This window comes from Panthera leo, chromosome A1 (assembly GCF_018350215.1).
Source record: "Panthera leo isolate Ple1 chromosome A1, P.leo_Ple1_pat1.1, whole genome shotgun sequence".
Classification (NCBI taxonomy): domain Eukaryota; kingdom Metazoa; phylum Chordata; class Mammalia; order Carnivora; family Felidae; genus Panthera; species Panthera leo.
The window spans coordinates 3,919,347-3,940,406 of record NC_056679.1 but is presented as its reverse complement, the minus strand read 5'-3'; the positions used below and the strand labels follow the sequence as shown (position 1 = coordinate 3,940,406).

Sequence of the window (21,060 nt, the reverse complement as noted above, 5' to 3'; positions counted from 1 at the left end):
GCTCAGAGCCTGGAGCCTGCTTCGGATTCTGTGTCTCCCTCTCTTTCTGCCCCTCCCTTGCTTGCTCTCTGTCTCTGTCTCTCTCAAGATAAATAAACATTAGAAGAAATACATTTGCCATGTGTATTAGAGCAATGTTGTAGATAATGTTGTAGGCTGATCCAACAGTCACTTGCAAATCCCTATTCTCCTTCTAGAACCTTGTATTGTAGAGGCTTGGTTTTCCCCGCCTTCCTTGCAGCTAGGGGTGGCCAATGAGAAGCAGGAGTCTGTGGGAACATTCTTGTTTTTCTGATAAAAGAGGTAAAACTGTTTTCTTCCCTTTCTCCCTTTCTCCCTTCCTCCTACATTGAATATGGAAGTATTAGAACTGGATGAGCCATTCTATGACGAGGAAGGAAAGTCCCAAAACATCACTGGAATGCTGGTCTTGAGACTGGTGAACAATGGCATTCCTCTAGACTTCCTGACTCGTGAGAAAAACAAACCATTATCAGTTTAGCTACTGCTAGTCGGGGAATCAGTTACTTGCAGCCCAAAGCATTTTGAACAGACCCCAAAGCAAAACAAAACAAAGCCTGATTGATGTTAGGAATGAAGTTGCTATTTCCCTATATGCAGCCCGTTCATTCATCTCAAACATCTCAGCAACAGTCATGGCTAGTATTCTGTACTAGGCCCTTGGGGTACCAAGAGGAGTGCAATGGGGCTCCCATTGCAATGAATAAAAATGAGTCATAGTTACTAAAAAACATGATATGTGCTATAATACCAACAGTGAATATGCAGTGCACACGTTATGCAGAAAGAAGGAGCCCGGAAGAGACGGGGGAAGCTGGGACAAGTAGTCAATCTTGGAGGACGACTTAGAGATTTATCAGATGGAAAGTGATGGGAAGGGGACTGCAAGTAGGTGAGGACAGTGCAGGCAGGGGGCAGCGAGGCCATGTGAAGTGATTGTATTCTGTGAATATTATAGTTTAATAGTGATAGGGCTCGGGCTCATGGAGTTGGCTCGCCCACTGACAGCTGTGCAGCTACAAGTAAGGCGTGTGGTTCCATTTTCCTTGCCTGGAAATTAAGGGTTTATGTACTTTGTAGGGTTTGGGGGGAAGATCCAATGAGCTAAGTCACATAAGGATTTTAGTAGGTGTTTGGCACATAGTAAGTATTCCATAACGTTTACATGTTACTATCAGCTGGTCACGGAGACAGACAGTGGGGTGGCCTCAGAGGAATTTGAGAAGGTTGACCAGGGCTCCGTTGTGATGGGCCTTGTCCATGCAGGATAACTTGAACTTGATCCCACAGTCATCAGGAAATTCTTGCAGGTTCTGGAGCATAGAGGTCAACCAACAATGGCCTCCTCATTGCCAAATCCTACGGGCACTTTATCTACGTGATTGATACTGTTCTTGAAGGTTTTCATCTCACAGATAGCATTTTTTTCTTGGTTTTGTTCCTATTTTAAGTTTGCCTCCTTCCAAGTCATCCTCAGTCTTTCTAGAATGCAAATTATATCACCTAACCTGATTCAAATCCGAAAGTGGCTCCCATTCCCCTCATGTAACTGCAGATGTAGCGTAAGGATTTCATGGTATCCCTGCAGGTGCTCTCGGATCCCATTTCTGTGCCTTTGCGTGAATCCTCCCCTCGGATTCCATCATAGGAAGCTACTTGGGATGCCTCAGCTTTATTGCTATTTTTTTGACTCCATGATTTTAGAGGTCCTATTTTTTCTCCCTGAGAGATTTTTTCCTTTTTCTGTTTGGCTTAAGGTTTTACTCATTCTTCTAGGACTTCACATATCCACAATATTCTCATCTTTTTATTTTCAAGCCAAACAGCCTTACGCTGACTCATTAAACAAAGGAACAATGATTTGTCACTCTTCGGTCTTTACATAACTGGTGCACATTCCCCAGAAGGGACTAATTTCTTGTTTCCCTCTGATCAAAGACATGCTATCAGGCACATTCCATTTCATAAAACCACAAAGTGTTGTTTCAGGGGAAATTAGCTCAGCCTTGAGCTACGTTTCCACACTGCAGTTGACTTGGTGAGACGGAATAAAGCCCGGTTACTATTTCAGAATTTTTTACATTGGATTGGACTGGTGGTTTGGTTGTTACCCTGGAGAGGGTTTTCAATTACTAAGATGAGTCATTTTAGGGACTGGAAGGAACTGGAGAATTTTTATCATACAGGAGTGATGGGGAATCTAGGGTCCAAGCCCTGCCATCCTCTGTCATCCAGGGAAAGGGAAAGAAATAAGTATCAGGACAAATTAAAACAGGGCTCGTGAGAGAGAACAACATTGTTTTCTGCTTCTGTCCTGCTGAATCTGGCTTGTGCAATAAAATAATTTTATTTGTTCGTCTCTACAACTGAAATAGGCTGAAAGGATGGTCCCAGGACTCCCCCCCCCCCTTTTTTTTATTGTGTCTGGACTCATTCTAAAAGAAGAGACTATGGTTTTGGCTTTTGCTGTTCTGAATTTTATAATATACTCCTACAGAATGAGTTAGGGCTCAGCTAGACATTTACTGGAATGCATCATTTTTACAAATTTCTTTCTCATCTTAAATAGTGGTGAAAGTTCATGAACAAAGATATTTATTGGTCTGTGCACTTCTGAAAAATTAAAATGCCCTTGTATTTATCAGTAGGGTTGAGTAGCCTAAGATATTTCTTCTCAATGGAAAATTCGGCAATTATTAGAAATACAATTATTACAGTGATAAAAATTGGAAAAACACTGTGTACCCATAATATTACTGTAATCATATAAAAAGCCCTTAAATTAATGGCCATAAAAATGTTGTTTGTATTGGGGTTTTAGAATTATGTATAATGTTTGAGCTTTTATCTACTTTTCTGTATTTTCCAGATATTTATTTATTCCTTTTCCTCCCTTTCTTTCTCCCCTCATTTCCTTCATGTAATTCCTTCTTCCCTCCCTTCCTTCCTTCCTTTCTCCCTTCCTTCCTTCCTTCTTCTGTTTTTCCTTCCTTCCTTCCTTCCTTCCTTCTGTTCTTTCTTCCTTCTTCTGTTTTTCCTTCCTTCCTTCCTTCCTTCCTTCCTTCCTTCCTTCCTTTCTTCCTTCTTCTGTTTTTCCTTCCTTCCTTCCTTCCTTCCTTCCTTCCTTCCTTCCTTCCTTCCTTCTGTCCTTTCTTCCTTCCTTCCTTCCTTCCTTCTGTCCTTCCTTCCTTCTTCTGTTTTTCCTTCCTTCCTTCCTTCCTTCCTTCCTTCCTTCCTTCCTTCTGTCCTTTCTTCCTTCCTTCCTTCCTTCTGTCCTTCCTTCCTTCTTCTGTTTTTCCTTCCTTCCTTCTGTCCTTTCTTCCTTCTTCTGTTTTTCCTTCCTTCCTTCCTTCCTTCCTTCCGTCCTTCCTTCCTTCTTCTGTTTTTCCTTCCTTCCTTCCTTCCTTCCTTCCTTCCTTCCTTCCGTCCTTCCTTCCTTCTTCTGTTTTTCCTTCCTTCCTTCCTTCCTTCCTTCCTTCCTTCTGTCCTTTCTTCCTTCCTCTGTTTTTCCTTCCTTCCTTCCTTCCTTCCTTCCTTCCTTCCTTCCTTCCTTCCCTCCCTCCCTCCCTCAATACTTCCTTCCTTTCTTCATATTTACTGCACACCTATTCTGTGTGAGGACCTCTTTTAGGCTCTGGGAAGCTATCAGCAAACAGAATAGACGTCAGTTCCAACTTTGGTTTTGTGGCCAGTTGGGGCATGGGTCGGAGAGGAGAGAAATAGAGGGGAGGTAACAAGTAGGAAGGGATGACCCCAAATCCAGGTCAGAGATGATGGATGCATGGGCTACAAGTGTTGCTCTGCCCCCCTTCCTTCTCATATAACCTCCTTCTGGATTATTTCCTTCTCCTGTGTTTCATTCAGGCCTCTTCTCACATGTCATTTAGAAAGTTCTACGGCCATCTTAGCTCTTTTCCTCTCTTATCTTGTCCTGCCCCAACTCCCTCCCCCCACCTTTAAATAGTACTTATCCCTACTTGGCTGCCACCATAGGAGGAATTCATATATCCTTTGTCTATTTATTAATTGGCTTCCTTCCCTAGAATGCAAGCATGAGATGTTGACTTTGTTTTGTTCATTGTTTATTCCCGTCATTTAGAAATGTGTCCATCTAGCACAGAGGAGGGGTTTAACAAATATTATCTGAATGATTAAACAAATGATTTCTAAACCTATATCCTTAGCTTTGACATCTTGTTTGAGTTCCAGATTTATATTTCCCATGCAGACTAACGCTTTAGAGTGTATCCTGAATATACTTCGAACTCCAGATGTTCGAAGATGCTTACGATCAGCCCCCTTTCCCAGCCAGATCTGCTTCACTTCTTGTGAAATCCCCTCCATTAGGGGCCTTTCTTTTCCTCAAGGCTTTAATTCTGTACCACATCACGTTTGCCTGTCTCCCTAGGAGAGAGCATAAGGAAAGCAGGTAGACCCGGGGGTTATCAAAGGATTTATGCGTGGAGGATTTATCCTGGGGGATCGTGCTCAGCAGCTCAGTGAGATTTTCTCCTTGGTGATATTCTAATGCATTTGCATGTACAGTGTCGTCTGATTGAGAAAGCGAATATTCATCCATTAGGGTTTTCTGGCCTCTTCTCTGATTGACTGTGCGTACTCGTTCCAAGTAGGGGAAGAGCTGCATGATTTACAGACTTTCCTTTTTAAAATGTTTATTTATTTTGAGAGAGTGCGCACGCGAGCGGGAGAGGTCAGAGGGGGGAGAGAGAGAGAGAGGGAGAGGGAGGGAGCATGAGAGGCAGAGAGAGAATCCCAAGCAGGCTGTGCACTCTCAACAGAGAGCCTGATGCGGGGCTCTGCCCCACCAATGGTGAGATCATGACCAGAGCCAATATCAAGAGTCCCAGCCTTAACCGGCTGAGCTACCAGGCACCCCAGCCTTTCCTTTTTAAATGTGGTTAGAAGGAAGGGATGGAATATTCTGTATGGGTACTCTATTATTGCTGATAACTAGTTCTGAGTAATATTTTTTTGTGCAAGAGGGGGAAAAGTGATAACTGAAAAACAGTCATTAATATCATTTTTTTTTTTGCGCCAACACTAAAATTTAATTCTATTCCTGGTATTAAACAAGAAGCACACAAGTTTACTTCCTCAGGACATAGCCTTTGATTTGTCGTAATAGATGTTGCCTCCCCCCCCCCCCCCGCCCCCCCGATGGGTCTCATCCTTACCTCTGAGAAATAAGCCAGAGGAAAATAATGGTACGTTCTGAAGCTTCGTCAAGCTAGCACGCTTTCAAATTACAAGGCAACATTAGTTCCTTTTGGGTGATTCCATCAACTCTTTTTTAAAAAAAAAATTTTTTTTAATGTTTATTTATTTTTGACACAGAGAAAGACAGAGCGTGGGTGGGGGAAGGGAAGAGAGAGAGGGAGACACAGAATCAGAAGCAGGCTTCAGGCTCCGAGCTGTCAGCACAGAGCCCGCTGCGGGGCTCGAACCCACAGGCTGTGAGATCATGACCTGAGCCGAAGTCGGACGCTTAGTCGACTGAGCCACCCAGGGGCCCCTCCATCAACTCTTAAGGTCTGTTTCCGATATCAAGGAGCTTGCAGGCGTCATGGGAAAACAGGCTACCGACCATGAAATATGGCCAAAATAAGTTACGTGTATTTCAACACGGCATAGAATACGTTTATGTATATCGTCATCTATTACTTTCTATTACTTTCTTACTGCTCCTTCCTCCAGCAGACCGAATCATTGATCCTACTTTTGTGCCTTAAAAACAATCACGAAACCGCGAAAGGCTCTTCTTTCCGCAGCCACCACGGCGGTAGCTTGTGCCTGCGAGGCCACCAGAAGTCTTATTTGGAGACGCTGCCAGGGATGAAAAATCATTAAAGGCGACGGAGGCGTAGGCCCCAGGAATGTCTAGTTGCGCCCCTCACGGCCCTGTTGAACCCCGCCGGGGAAAACGCACGCGCCTTCTCCGCGAGGGCGCCGCGCGGACTATTAAGTGTTTCAAGTCCTCGGGCCTTGGCGCCTCGGCGGACGCGGGCGGCGGGGCGGGGCCTGCGGGCGGCGGGGCGGGGCCTGCGGGCAGGGCGGGGCGCCCACGCGGCTAACGGTACAGGCGGGCGGGCGCGTGCCCGCGGGCGGCGCCTCCTGGGGCCCCGCCGGCCGGGAGCGCGCCGCCGCCGCCGCCGCCGCCGGCCTCGCCCCGCCCCGCCTCCGCGGCCGCCGCTTCCTCTCGCGTTTCCAGCTCGGCTCGTGCCGCCGCTCCCGGAGATGCGGCTGAGCCGGGCCGGGGCGGCGCCCGCCTGCGCCATGAGGATCCCGCGCTCGGCGCCCGCCCCGGGCCTCTCGGGGCGGCGGAGGCGGCCGTGAGCGGGCGCGGCGCGCTGGGGCGGACGCGGGCCGGCGCTCGGCCGGGACGCTCGCGATGGGGGACAGGTAACCCCGCCCGGGCCGGGCCGAGCCCAGGGCCGCGAGGCTCCCCGCCCCCCCCCCCCCCCACCCCGAGACCCCGCGCGGGAGGGCCCCCACGTGGCCCCCACTGAAGGTCCCTTTGCCTTTTGCACAGGTGGCTCCGGGTGACCGTCCTCCCCGGCTGCGTGGGCTGCAGGACCGTGGCCGTCCGGGCGTCCTGGACCGTGCGCGACATCAAGGAGCGCATCTTGGCGGAGACGGGCTTCCCGGTGTCGGAGCAGCGGCTGTGGCTCGGCGACAGGGAGGTACGGCGCGCCGGTCCCCGCTCCCTGTAGGACGGTGGGCCCGCCTCTGTGCTCGGGGTTGTAGCGCATCCACTTGCTAAGTCAGTGGGCTCGCTGAGACGGAAACCGGGCGGGTTTCATTCTCGCGTCGTGGAGGGCAGAGGTGGCTTTAGCGATCACCCGGGACGTGATGCTTTGTGAGTAACACGGTCAAGAAGCGCACGGGGTTTCCCCTCGCGAGTGGCAATTTTAATGGATCTGCCGGTTCAGCGTTTGTGTCACCCTGCCCCCTGCCCGCCGTTTTGTCTGAATCTTCACTTCCTGAAATTAAGGTACTTTTTCGATGGGCATTGTAGCCAGAGGGTTTTTGTGCTGGTTTGCTTGTTTTGAAGTGACTTAACCATTACTCAGATTTTTCTTTTTTGTGTGTGTGTTAAAATTTTTTTTAATCTTTTATTTTTGGGAGGGAGAGAGAGAGACAGAGAGAGAACGAGAGAACGAGTGGGGGAGGGGCAGAGAGAGAGGGAGACACAGAATCCGAAGCAGACTCCAGGCTCCGAGCTGTCAGCACAGAGCCCGCCGAGGGGCTCGAACTCATGAACGGTGAGATCATGACTTGAACTGAAGTCCGCGGCTTAACCGACTGAGCCATCCAGGTGCCCCCAGATTTTTCTAATTGTGTTGTATACTTAACTGGAATAATCCTCACCTTCACCCCCCCCCCCAAGTTTTGAATCACAGAAATTTAGGCAAAGGATCTTCAGACTATATTATAGAAACTGTTCTTTCCCATTAAAATTTCTGGGGTGCAAATGAATGGCTTCAATCAAAACTTTGAAAGATGGGACTATTTCATATTGTGATCTATATATTCTTTAAGTTGTGAAAAAACTTAATTTCCTTAAAGGAGTTAAATGGAAACATTTTACTGAAAATTAACCCATTCTTTTATCCTAATAAATACCTTCACTTTTTAGAAGATAAAAGAGCCTTTCCAGGATTTAGAAGAGGCAAAAAAAAAAATGTTAAACAGATATACAAGGAATACTGAGCCACACAGAATGACCTTACAAGTCTCGGATTTGTATCCGGTACAAACATTGGTATTTTTCAATCCCTCAGTGTAATCTTGACCGTCTGTGTACCTGGGTCCACACCATGGTCTCTTGACCACTTAGACACGGGTTCACAGTTAAACTGGTCTTATGTTCTTCCATAGCTCAGCCCTTCTTACGTATTTGGTAGCACATAGACCTGTGACTCGTTAGAGGACTTTGGACAGAATTGAGGAGCAAATTATGAACTTTTTAAGAAGCTTATTCTTCTATAAATATTTGTCATTCTTACCTCTTTCTCTGGGCCCACCTCTGTCTCTTAGCTTTCCTGTCTATAGTCTCCTGGTTCTGTACCCACTTCTTTGGTTATTCCTCTGGGTCTGCTTTGCCATCTCGTCCCCTACACGTGGTCAAACCCTGAGGCTCAGTCGTGGCTCAGTCTTGCCCGCAGAAGTGCTTTTGGAGGCGTCTGTGCAAAGCATTGGTATGGGATAGTGAATGTGGCCGTGGTGCATAGAGAGTTTCAGACTGAGTGGCTGGGTGAGGGGGGGTCTGGTTAGGAAGCTTGTGCTGTCCTGAGCTAGTGAGGTTCTAGATCGTGACCGACTGTCACAGTGAAACTAGAAGGAAAGGATATACAGGAGGCTTTGGTAAGATGTGATTACGGCAGTTGGTACAAATGGATGTGCGTGTGTGCATGTGCGCAGGGTAGAGGGGTAGATGTGGAGAGGCAGAAGGTCTCGCCAGGGATGTTCACAAGCCTTGAGTCAGACCCAGAGATAATGGAATCCTAAATATGTCAGGGTGAGCAGGAAGCAAAAGCTGTTGAGGACTCCTTGTCACTCACGGGTTTGGGTCCGTTTGGGACATAGTTGGCATCAGGCACTTTCTCAGTCCTCAGTCTTTCCGGGCCATCCGCCACCTTCATTGTCCTTGTCCCTCTTTTGCCTTCCCTGGCCTGGAAGTGGAATTTGTAAGTTCTTCACTTTGCCTCCGGTCTGATGAAGAGACTGTCTCAGTATAGCTGTTTCCTCTGCACCGAATGTGGTCGAGCCTCAAACTAGGAGGTGTGAAGCATGACTTGACTTTCCTGTCTTTTAATTGATCAAAAATGTCCTTTCTGTCACCTCTTGAGTCTTAGAACCTCCTTGTGTCCTTGACAACTGAACAAAGGCAGAAGGGTCGGGAGATCCAGGTTGTAATTACTATCGTATTGTTTGCTTAATAATTTGGAAAGAGTTGTCTCATAGTCCATGAAAATGATCATCTCTGAAGTTTTTGAGGGAGTCTGTATACTAGTCTATATACTAAGTCTGAATACTAAAGACTTAACTGGGCAACTTTTAAGATTTCATTGCCTCTGGAGAGGAGTAGGACCAATGTTACTTTGCTTGGTTGGAGCGGTGTAGGGTCTAGGAAGGAGAGAGGCCCAAGCCAGATTCCTTAATCTTGGCAGACTCCGGAGGGGAAAGCTGAGAGCCCTGCTGAGGTCAGTTATCTGTGCTGCTCGATTTCTCTTTGGGAGAATCACTTCCCTGTGGACAGGTCACTGATGACACTGCACCAAAAGCATTCGCTGTCAGGCTCCCGTAGCCAGTTACATCTGTGTTTACGAACGCGATTCTACCCTGTCTTCTTCCTGTTCAAGGCCTCTTTAAGACTTGCAGACTTCTTCCTGCATTAAAAATTGCCTCCCTTCCTCCCTTCCTGCCTTTCTTCCCTCAGATAAACCTCAGCTGTGCTAAATTGGACTAGTAATCCTTGGTTTATGCATGGCTCTCACTTAGTAATTAAGTGGTTAATTAACTAACTATGGAATGAACAACTTTGATGACATCATCCAACTGGAGAAGAACACTGTTGGTAGTTTGTATTTACCTGTGTGCTCCTCTCCGCCCCAGCCCGTGTGCCTCTTTTCCCTTACCCCTTTGCATTTATTATTCTGTTGCCTTTTTTCTGGTTGTTTCAGTCGTTTTATCATAAGTGTGTATATTTATGTGTGTACATATGTATACCTAGGAACACATATATCCATATATGTGTATGTGTGGGTCTGTAACCTAAGTCTATAACCTGTGTGATACACTGTTTACTTTTAGTTCTTTGTGAACTTTATAAGCTTATTATTCTATATGTGGTAACTTGGAGTTATCTTTTTAAAGTCAGTATTATGTTATGAATATTCACCCAGAGTTATGTGCAGCTTAGTTAACCCATTTTTTCATTGCTGGATGATGTTCCGCTCTGTCAATATGTTATAGAATTGGGGTTGTTTCTAAAATAATTGTGGTTAGCAACGGTACTGCTAGGATGATTCTTATTCATATTTCCTGTGCAGGGAGTTTTTAGTTTTTACAGGCTTGCTTTAAGATTCAGTGGGAGTGTGTGTGTGTGTATATATATATATATATATATACATATATATATATATATATATATATAAAATACTATATATAATATAAATTGTATATAATTATTACATATAATACCATACATATAGTATTATATATTGTATATATTATACGTATATAATACTATATATACTATACTATAATAGTATATACTACTATATATATACTATATAATATGTAATACATGTAAATGATAAGTATTTGTGTTTTAGAAATGGGGACTAGAATGATGATACACAGAAAGTAAGGAGGCCAGATGAGAGATTGTCATAAAAATCCAAGAAATACTGAGAGTCTGAGCATGAGCACTTGGAAATGGAGAAGAGCAAGTTAGGTCTGAGGGAAGCTGGGGATGGACCTGGTAGCACCTGGAAGGTTAATTGGCCATGTGGTTTGCAGAGAGAGTGAGAGAGAGCGAGAGAGAGAGAGAGAGAGAGCGCTTCTCCCGCGTTCCCTCCGAGGTGCAGAGGTAGAAGGTGCCCCTATTAATAGAAATATACAATAAAAGATGGCAGAGGAGGGTTTGGAAGGAAACCCAGTGAGGTCACTTTTGACGGGTTGAGCTTTAGGAACCTTGGAGGATCTCTGTGTGGGATGATGGTAGACAGTTGGAAACACTGACTTTTTGATACGGTGAATGATGTCATTCGCACCCTGTCGGGGAGTGTTAAGTTACGAAGATTCTTGCAGGTGAGCTTTTGGGTGACTTTTTGCAGGCTGTTGACGTGTGAGAGGTCATCCCATCTTAGCACTTGAGGAGTGCTGGGGAACAGGTTGATCTGGCCTTGGCTTCTGAGCGGTACATTTTGGAAATGTAAAAAGGAAGATTTTGATTATGTTGACGATCCTGATTTATCATTAAAAGTTTACATTGTTTCAAAGCAGATATGTATCTTTATCTGTTTTGTAATGAGTTAAGGAAAAGTCCTGTCAGGTTTTAAGGAAACTTTTTGACTAGATTTCTGTTCTTTGAAATGTTCACTTGTCCACAGTAACTGATTTCCTAATAAGAAAGGTCAACAAGCATTATTTCTTAAGTGAGAAAAATGATGGAGGTAGTTTTGAGTGAACAACGTTGCTCTTCATACATACTGTTTTCTTTTCTTTTCTTTCAGTTATCTGACTGGATCAAGATTGGAGATCTGACTTTCAGAAACTGTCATCTTTTTGTAAACCTTCAATCAAAAGGCTTAAAAGGGGGAGGTATTGCACTGCTTTTACCAGGAGCCTGTGCCGTTTTTAGTTGCATAACGGTTATGTTTTAAACGTGCAATGAAGGTATATTCCACGGGATGTGATGAGGCTGTATCAGGCTGGAAAACCAGGGTGGGCGGAGCTAGCGAATTTTCTATGAGAACATGTGGGGTGTAGTACCCTGCGAAGCAGAGTCCTGCCCGGGCTTGGGCCTGCTGGGTGCTGTACCCCGACGATGCAGATAAATTTGTAGTGATGATTTCGTTATTTTACGCCCAGTTTTGTTTGTGTGTTTTTCTGTGCGTCTGAGAAGTTACTTCCCTTTCCCCGTCCTCTCTATACTTCCCTGTCAGCTCTCCGAAGGTCACCGGGTCAGTCAATTCTAAGCATCTCTCGGTGAGGAAATGCTTACGGGTATTTGAACTGGACAGCTATTGGGACAGTGACTGGGCCGATTTCAGCGTAATCAGAACGTCAGTTGAGTTTGAGAATATCAACAATGGCCCAGTAGCCACCACTATCTCTGGCTTATTTCTTAGCGGCAAGAGCACCCACAAAAGACTGCCATTGACTTTGCTTGCTCTGGAACCTGGCGACAGCCCGCCCCATGCTCTCCGTCTTTGAATGAATAATCTTTTGTGATATATGGTCTGTTTGTGAGCCTTTTTTAAAAACCAAATTTTGTACTTTGATTAAAAAGGTGGAGATTTGATAAATGAGTCCGCTCTGCTCTGTACTGTGTCTAGCCAGGTAGATGTTCAGAGCTGAGAGCTGCGACAACTCATGTGAAGTCATAACTTGTCCAAGTTTCCTTAGGTCTTGGAACCAAACAGCACGTGGGCAACAGCCGGGGGATTTTTCTTCTAAAATCAGTTTTTAAGTGCGTTCTGTGCTTTAGGTCGGTTTGGTCAAACAACCCCACCGCTTGTTGATTTTCTCAAGGACATTTTAAGAAGATATCCGGAAGGAGGACAGATCCTTAAGGTAGGGGCGTGTGTTGTATACGTGTGTGAATTTACTTTGGTAAAAAAAAAGAGTTGGGAGTCCCGGTGGCGTTTAACTTTTGAAACACGTTGTCTAGATTTGAACAGCTGCACTTCCTTCCCTCCGCACCTGCTGGCTCGGCCGGGCTGCGAGTGCGGCCGTCGTAAGTACGCGAGGGTTCAGAGGCAAAGGAGCCCGCTCAGTTGCTGGCTGCTGTAGTCAAGCACAGTGTGGCTCTAGGAACGCTTTTTTCAATAATCTTATGTAAATACATAATGTAATTTTATAACTTTTGTGGAACATCATGTGGGGCCACTGCAAACCAACCGGTTGACCGAATGGACAAAATAATTCAAACCCACATTCAGGGGCCATGAGCACATTTGACCCCTGGGTTTAGAAAGAGGTTTAATTCTTCTTCTTCTTTTTTTTAAATATGAAATTGATTGTCAGATTGGTTTCTGTACAACACCCAGTGCTCACCCAACAAGGTGCCCTCCTCCATGCCCATCACCCACCCTCCCCGCCCTCCCACCCCCCATCAACCCTCAGTTTATTCTCAGTTTTTAAGAGTTCTCTTATGTTTTGGCTCCCTCCCTCTCTAACCTTTTTTTCTTCCTCCTTCCCCTCCCCCCTGGTCTTCTGTTAAGTTTCTCAGGATCCACATAAGAGTGAGAATATATGGTGTCTGTCTTTCTCTGTAGGACTTATTTCACTTAGCATAACACTCTCCAGTTCCATCCACGTTGCTACAAAATGACTTTAGTTGTTTATTTCTATTTACAGTGTATTCTTTTAGTTTGAATACACTCACTGAAAACCAAAAACCAAAAAACCAAACAACCATAAAAGAAAGCACTAATAGAAGAACCTGCAAAAATTATTTGGTGTTTAAGCTTCATAAGAAACCTCCTCAATTAACTGTAAAAGTAGATCAACTATTATGCATTTTTCTCCCCCCTAATTTATTTTAATGTTTATTGCCTTTCATATCCTGGTCTTCATTATATGTTTTAGTTTGGATGGTAAGTTTCTAGAAAGTAAGGATTAGGTGTATTTAACTGAACTTAAGTAGTTGTTCTTGGAAAGGTGCTGGTTGCAGATTGCTCCCATCGTTAGTGATTTTAATGACGGTATGTTGGAGCAAATTAAGGTCATCTTTCAGCATAGGTTCACAGAAGGTTCACAGAAAGTGAGCTTGGAAACTGTTTTATTTCAAGATGCTAGGACAGTATGGGAAAAGTGTGGATTGTCAGGGGGTAGACAGAGGTGAATAGAATCCATTTAAAATTTTTTTCAAGTTTATTTATTTTTAGAGAGAGAGAGAGAGTGAGTGAGCAGGGGAGGGGCAGAGAGAGAGAGGGAGAGAGAGAACCACAGGCAAGCCCCGCGCTGTCAGCACAGAGCCCGATGTGGGGCTCAAACTCACGAACTGTGAGATCATGACCTGAGCCGAAACCAAGAGTCGGACATGTAACCCACTGGGCCACCCACGTGCCCCAAAGCTAAGCGACTTTAAGTGAAGATTTAGTTGGTGGTAATGGGAGTAGGGGCTCGTCAGTGCAGAAGCAAGTGACTGGGGACTGAGGGGACACAGGGCAGGGGCTTGGGCGAGGTCTTTGTACACCTTAAAGTTGGCAAGCAGCCCGCGGGCCTTTGCTTTTCTTACTGCGTGCATTTGTGTGCGAGCCGGCTCAATATCATCTCTGTTCTTTGGATGTTGTGGTTGAATTCGGCAGTTAGAGATTTAATTAATAGGAATCATAGAAATTACCTACACTCAGGTCACTGTCCTCTGTGATGTTTGCTGGAACAAGTCTGGACGTAGTGTAGTGACTTGCCCAAGATCATATGCAAATTGGCACATTTATTGCCTCTTCTCAGAATTAGTTTGGAAGAGATGCCCTGACAAAAAGCATCCCATCCTATTTTTTGTTCAACTTGAGACTGTTAGTTGGGGCCTGGGACTTAACAGGTTTTATCTCCAGTGTTCCTCCTCTCTGCTCCCTAAAATACACAGAAATCACTCACAGATATCCAAATGGAAACAAGATCCAGCTTCTAAAGTGCTATTCGTTTTGTAGGTGAACATTGTATTTTGCTACCGATAATTCATATTTCTGTCTTTTATATTATAATTTCCTAATGTAAATAAGATTGCTATGTTTTAGGGATTCTTTTAGACTGAATAGGGTAGGGATAGGTCTTAAAAATCTTTTTAGAAATAGACAGTTGCGTAAATAGGAGGAATTTGTAGATGATAAGGAGACGTAGCTAAGGGCATGGTTCAAATGTTCGTGTTTGGGGTTGAACAGCAGGTGGGATTAAGATGCCCCACCTTTCGGTGTGCATTGGGTGAACCCTGACGCCATCCCTGGTCTCAGAATTAGCTCTCCAGTTCTGCTGTGTGCCCTCACTCGGCCACGGTGGTGTCGTGTCCCGTGGGCACCGTATCTCTTCCCTACGTGATAAAGGCTTTGCTGTTGGCATTGCCATGGGATCAGGATAAGCTCTCTTCACTTCTCGTCCATCCTTGACTGCTTCCTCCTGTCCTTCAGGGTGAATATTACAGACTGAATTACTGTGTTTTAAAGACCCATCCATCAAAAATGAAACCAGTTGATTTGGTTTAGTCTGTGTCAGAGCTCATCCAGGAGTTGTCATCTGTTGCCTTTTCCTTACTTTAGATGCATGATGCCGGTGTTGGCTTTAAGAGTTGGGCTCCTACTTCAGAGTCTGGCAGAGCTCCCTTCAGATGGACCAGAGCCCCACATGTTTTTGGTGGGCCCGCCAGAGTGATTGGGGCTGTTGAGAAAAAGGATTTTGGGGGGACTACCGACGGGTGTGTAAGCCTTGTAGTTTGCTCTTTCCTTTCTACACTGCAGAGGTGTGATCACCAAACAAATCCGCCAAACAAATAACATTGCTGCCTTCTTTATGGGAAAGGAATGAGTCAGTCCTGACTGTGAAGAAGCTTTTAGCTTTAGTGCAGGAGAAAGACAGGGTCAGGGTCAGATTGCAATTTCTCAAGCATGCAGACTACTAAGCGGTACATATAAACCGATAACATTTTTCCTCAGAAGAGGTGAGTTTGGTAAGGGACTGGTAAATAAAGGTCTGTCTTTGGTAGCTGCTTGAGAACAAGCTGCCCGTCCCAGAACCAGAACCACCTGTGCACCTTTCAGAGGTGGAGTCATTTCTTTTGAATGAAGGCTTGTATAGATTGTAAGTCAGCGTTGTAAACAGTGTCAGGATTTGTACTGGGGGACAGGAGATGGCAAGTTAAAGGTTGCATGTTAAGTGTGTCATTGGAGAGGGACTCACGAGCTCTCAACCGTGCTCTCCTCTGCGTGTGGCAGTTACTTGCAGTCATATCCCCACCGGATTTAAAGGTAGTGATGCCGGTCGTTGGTTTCTGTGACTGAAATGTAATTACTTTTTAAACAGTATAGGAAGTTCAAAGATGGGCAATAGATTGCTGTGTTATTAAATATTATTTTTTGGTGTATTTTCTTGATTAGGAATTAATTCAGAACGCAGAAGATGCAGGGGCCACAGAAGTTAAATTTTTATACGATGAAACTCAGTATGGAACGGAGACTCTTTGGTCAAAAGATATGGCACAATATCAGGGTAAGAATCGATAATCGGTTATTGATTGATGTGGGTGGGAAGAGGGCTTGAAGGAGACAAGGGAATAAGGACAACGAAAGGTAAGACAGTAAGATAACCGTGACCAGTAGACTCCAGATACCTCGGTCCTACTCTGGGACGTGCTGTGTTCAAGAGAACGTTCGTAACTTTGAGTGCAACTTACAAGTCAGATGGGGGATGTATGTGACTGTGTATGACTATATATGGTAGAAAGTTATTGAAAATAACAAAGATTGATTCTGACATCCCTGAATATATTTTAAAGAGGTGCAGGTCCTCTATTTTTGAAAACATGTTTTAGGATTTAGGAGGGTGATCAAAACTGTTGTTAACTACGTAAACGTTACATAGTTAACACTTATTAGAGCTGATATATACCGTTCTCTGGTCAGACCTGGGACAGGCAGGTTGCACGTGTGTGTCGTGTGACGAGGCGCGAGGAGACCTGCCATGCCTGGCGGCTGCCCGTGTGGACCGGGCTGCTCCTGCCTCGGTGATGGGGGCAGGCGGCCCCTCTGCCGTCGTCCGGTTTCATGATGACGGCTGCCGGGTCAGGCGTCCCGGTTCTGGCATTCCTGATCCTGTAGCCGTGGTTGGAAGATACCGGGCGTGGATCGGAGGGAGGGTCTTTGGTTCAGGTCCTGGTCCCGCACGGGCCCACCCCCTGGCACATCTCCCCTGGGCACCGGTTCGCCTGGCGGCCGCTCCGATCCACCTACTCACTCACTGTGACCGAGCAGACGGCCTGGCCCCGCTTCGCTTCAGTCTGCTCTCCTCTAAATGGTAATAAGAACAAAACCTGCCTCCCAGTGATTTTGTGGGTGAAGAGAGCTCCTCTGTGTGATGACGTTTTACGGCTGGCGTCACACTGATATTAATCATTATGTGTGTACCTTAGAGCCACGAAGGGGACAGTGTGAGGAGATCCTAGAAGTAGTTTGCTTCAGGCTCCGACCCAGCATCTAGGATTTTTGCTTCCAGCCTTGACTTTACCTCATTTGGAAAAGTATTTGAAATAAAAATTATTTAACCGAATCAAGTACAGTGGACTCTGGGGGGACATGGGGGTTAGGGCTGTTGACCCCGTGCGGTCAAAAATCCCTGTATGACTTCTGACTCCCCCCAGACTTAACCACTGATAGCCTAGTGTTGACCAGAGCATCTTATCTGGAACATAAACAGTCGGTTAGCACATATTTTGTATGCTATATATATTCTATACTGTATTCTTACAGTAAACTAGAGGAAAGAAAATGTAAGGAAAATGATAAGTAAAATACATTTTTAGAACTTATAAAAAAAAATCCATGTATAATCTGTGTAGTTCGAACCCGTGTTGTTCAAGGGTCAGCTGTATACATAGATGGGCTCTTGAAAGCATTATCAGATTAGCCGATTTGAAATAAACTTGGCCACATAAAAGTAGGTAGGAGTGATCTCTGATCCCTTTATTTAACAAATATTTGTTGAGGGCCCTACATGTTCTTGCATATTCGAGCTTGTCTTTTATGTTCAGATGTGAATATTGTCTTAGCTGGTGTCATCTTGGATCTTAGTTTTGTTCCCCTTTATCGATACTTAGTTTTGCAAATGAGAACTTTTCAGTCCACCTTATTCTTGTTCTTATATTTTTATATAACCAGATGACAAAAGACTCAGTCTGTCAAATCAGGTGCATAAGAATGAGGAGATCTCACCCAGTGTCCCACCAGTAAGGATTTCAAGGATGTGGTTAATTAAGAGACACGGTGAAGGAAGGCTGGAGAAGGGTCGGACTCCCCGCTCTTCCTGCTGGGTCTGTTCGTGCTGTGTTAGGGCACACCTGGGCCTAGAGTTAGCGGAGGTGGCCTCGGAATGATGCACGAAGGCCAGCACCTACACGGTCATAAAACACGTACATGTTTTTCTCCGATAGTTCAGTAGCTTGTGAGTTTTTCAGGACGTTGTGTCTCGTAAATCTGTAAATTCCAGGTTTATTTATAATCAAGTTCTGAAGCCTCCACTAGACTCCTCGGCTAGCAAACAGCATGAGTGTGTTTGCCCAGAGGTCTGTCGTCAGCGTGTTTGTGAGGAGATTGGGCTGGGTTCTTTCTCTCTCTCTCTCCCTCCCCCCCCTTCTCTCTCCATATTCCCTTTTAAAAGGAGAAAGTAGATTGCAGGCCTGCTGCTAACCTTTCCTTCCCAGATAACTGCAACTTTTGTTAGAGAAAATTCTCTCAAGAGGTTTATTCTTTTGTTATCTCACTCTCAGAACCAGGAGATGTTCTTTTGATCAGGGTAGATTGGGGTATTTTAAAATTGATCTGCATGATGGAGGCGGAGATTCGGTGAGATTCAAGATGAACACAGAGGTGGAATACATACAGCTTCCTCCTGAGTCCCGGAGGCGTATGATCAGATAGCACCTCGATCGAAACCATGAAAAAAGAACTGGGTGATACGTGCTGGGTGTGGAGGCCCGTGAGGGGCCTGCGTCTAGCTGACTCACCCAGTTCTCTGCTGCCTGTGCGGGGGGGGGGGGGGGGGGGGGGGGGGGGGGGGGGGGGGGGCTCCTCTGTGCACCACCCTGTTCAGACACCGACTGGCCCTCGTGGAAGGAATGTTCCAGAAGCCAGTGAGTAAGGGCGGTTCCACGTGCAGGGGGGTCTGTCACCTGTGGATGTATAGCATCGGAACAGTTCTGATGTGTCAGTAAACCCTGAAGATCGAGGATGTGAGGAGGAAGTTCCTTTTCCCGTGAAGCACTCCGCTTGAATTCCTAAGAACGTGCATCTGTTATTTGGTAACTTGACAAATGTTTTGTAAAAGCAGCTGGGCAGCAAGGGATTTTCTGGCTGCTGGCGCGGAGGAAGGCGGGTCTTCCTTCAGGCTGGCCCGCTGTGCCTCCTTCCTGGCGCCATGACCTGATGTGTTCCCGCTGGGTTCCTAATTCCCCTCCATAGACCTGCTAGTTACGCAGGTTCTTTCTAGATTCTGGCAAGAGCCTCGCTCCCAGTCCTCATGTTCTGTGTGGTCCGTGTTTGTGGTCCCCGTTTCTGTGTCTCCAGAGGTATGTCTAACGGAGATTTGGAGGAGGCAGAACCAGACATTGCCCACTGGATGCCATTCTAAACCAGCTGTCGTTAGCTCTTGGGTGGTACGATACTTATTTTATAGATCCCTAGAACAGTTATTTGGTTAGTCGCCAATACTTACACGTACCGGTAACAACATCTGACTGTGTAGGTGATTCCTCTGTGCTGGGCGTTGGGCCGGGGCCTTCATTTGTATGATCTCATCTGCGAGTGCGGGGCTGTTCTCATCCTTATTTTACTGACGAGGAAACTGAGCCTGAGTGGCTTTAGTTTGCCTGAAGTGATTCAGTTGGCAGTGGTGGATCCGGGTCTGACATCCAGCTCCCCCGGCCCCAGAGTCCCCTTCTCCCGCTGTGGGCTTCTCCTCCTCAGACAAGCTCGGGAACTCTCATCTCCCTTCTTGGACTCGTTTACACACAGCCGTCGGGCCGTTTTTATAAAGCGAACAATGGCCAACATCCCCGTATCGGAGCTGGAATTTATAGGTGCGCGCGAAGAGGCTTCTGGGGGGTGCTGGAATGTTCTCTGTATTTAGTTGGAGGCTTCACAGGCTTATTCACTTTGTCGGAGTTCATCCAGGCCACACATGTAAGGTCTTTGTACTTTACTGTGTGTGTTTACTTCAGTAGCTTTTTAAAAGAAAAATGTTAATTATTTTTAAATATGATGAATTACCATAGTTGAACATAAACAATGTTAGAGATTCTGAAGAGAAGTTTCAAAAAGTGATGCCCCCAAAATATGTTGAATTATAAATCCACATTATAAATTCAAGTATTTTGAGAACTTTTTAAAGGAACTACTTTAGAGACAGGGTGGCATTATTCTGAGGTGCTGATTTTAAAATGTGTCACATTAATGATTACAGTAGTTAGACAAGTAATGCCTTGAATAGAAAAATCCAAAGGCTGATGGAAACAAAAACAAACAAGGTGATTATTAACATGACTGAAGGATTATTTTCCTCCTTATGAAATAATATATTGACAAGGTTGTCGTAGATAACAAGGCCTCCCGTACACGTACAGGTTATCGCATTTACAAAACAAAAATTTAAACATGCTATTTAGGAAGGAATGTTGCACAGTAATAGTGTACTCTGACTAATTTCCTTGTGTGCCCTGTGGTTTGGATGTCTAAGTATCATAACATCCTTAACTTTTCCTTTTTGGGTTTTTGACCAGCCATAATGTTTTGTTCTGCTAATAATTTTTGCTGTTAGCTTACGTTTTTGTTTTTACCGTGAGCGTTGGAATCACGGTGCAGAATTCAGTCATTCCCTTCACTTTTTTCCATTTTTGCCATCAAGTAAGCGGTTTTATGTAGAGGAAGCTCCTGGGAGAGGGCCGAACGCTCTGGCTTACTTTTCTCTGAACGCCTGCACGTGCATTTCCCCCGCAGGGCCGGCTCTCTACGTGTACAACAATGCAGTCTTCACCCCCGAGGACTGGCATGGCATTCAGGAGATCGCAAGGAGCAGGAAGAAGGACGACCCCCTGAAGGTGGGAAGATTCGGGATCGGGTTTAATTCTGTCTACCATATAACAGGTAGAGTATTCGCCTTTTCTGTCACACCAGTGCCAAGTATCTTCACCTGTGTTTTGTAATTTATTTGGTTCACTTTGGAGATGATACTGTTTTAAAGGCATCGTTTCCAGATGGAAGCGGTTTCAGAGGCATCTCCCGAATTCTCTGGCAGCGGCGAGAAATATGCCGGTGAACTATCAGCGTGTCTTGGGTTTTCTGAAGTTGCCACGGTAGCCACACCGAAGCGTCACCATGTGATGCCGAAAGTTAATGTCCTCACTGTCCAGTGGGACCGGTGTGATAGTATCTATTAAGTCACTTTACGTGAGGTTTGAAATGTAGCCCTTGAAATGCCTGCACAAATTGTCACTCTCAGAATTTTTACACTGAACCTCTTTTGAGTCAGACCAACTGATGTTCATAGATTTTCTTGTACACGTTTTTAAATATCAAGCGACTA

General features: G+C 45.4%; 2 protein-coding genes across 2 annotated transcripts in view; one reads left to right on the top strand and one right to left on the bottom strand.

Moving 5' to 3' along the window:
- The first annotated feature begins 6,384 nt into the window (after positions 1-6,384).
- SACS (sacsin molecular chaperone) overlaps positions 6,385-21,060 on the top strand; it is a 41,037-nt gene continuing 26,361 nt past the window's right edge. Inside the window, exons 1-6 of the mRNA XM_042930050.1 lie at positions 6,385-6,441; positions 6,572-6,722; positions 11,283-11,370; positions 12,260-12,345; positions 15,867-15,978; positions 20,475-20,621. Of these exons, the coding sequence (XP_042785984.1) occupies positions 6,431-6,441; positions 6,572-6,722; positions 11,283-11,370; positions 12,260-12,345; positions 15,867-15,978; positions 20,475-20,621 (595 nt within the window). The 5' untranslated portion in view covers positions 6,385-6,430. The remainder of the gene's footprint in view (positions 6,442-6,571; positions 6,723-11,282; positions 11,371-12,259; positions 12,346-15,866; positions 15,979-20,474; positions 20,622-21,060) is intronic.
- Positions 18,851-21,060, bottom strand: part of SGCG (sarcoglycan gamma) — a 164,698-nt gene continuing 162,488 nt past the window's right edge. Inside the window, exon 10 of the transcript XR_006200185.1 lies at positions 18,851-19,702. The gene's annotated coding sequence lies outside the window, so the exon portion shown is untranslated. The remainder of the gene's footprint in view (positions 19,703-21,060) is intronic.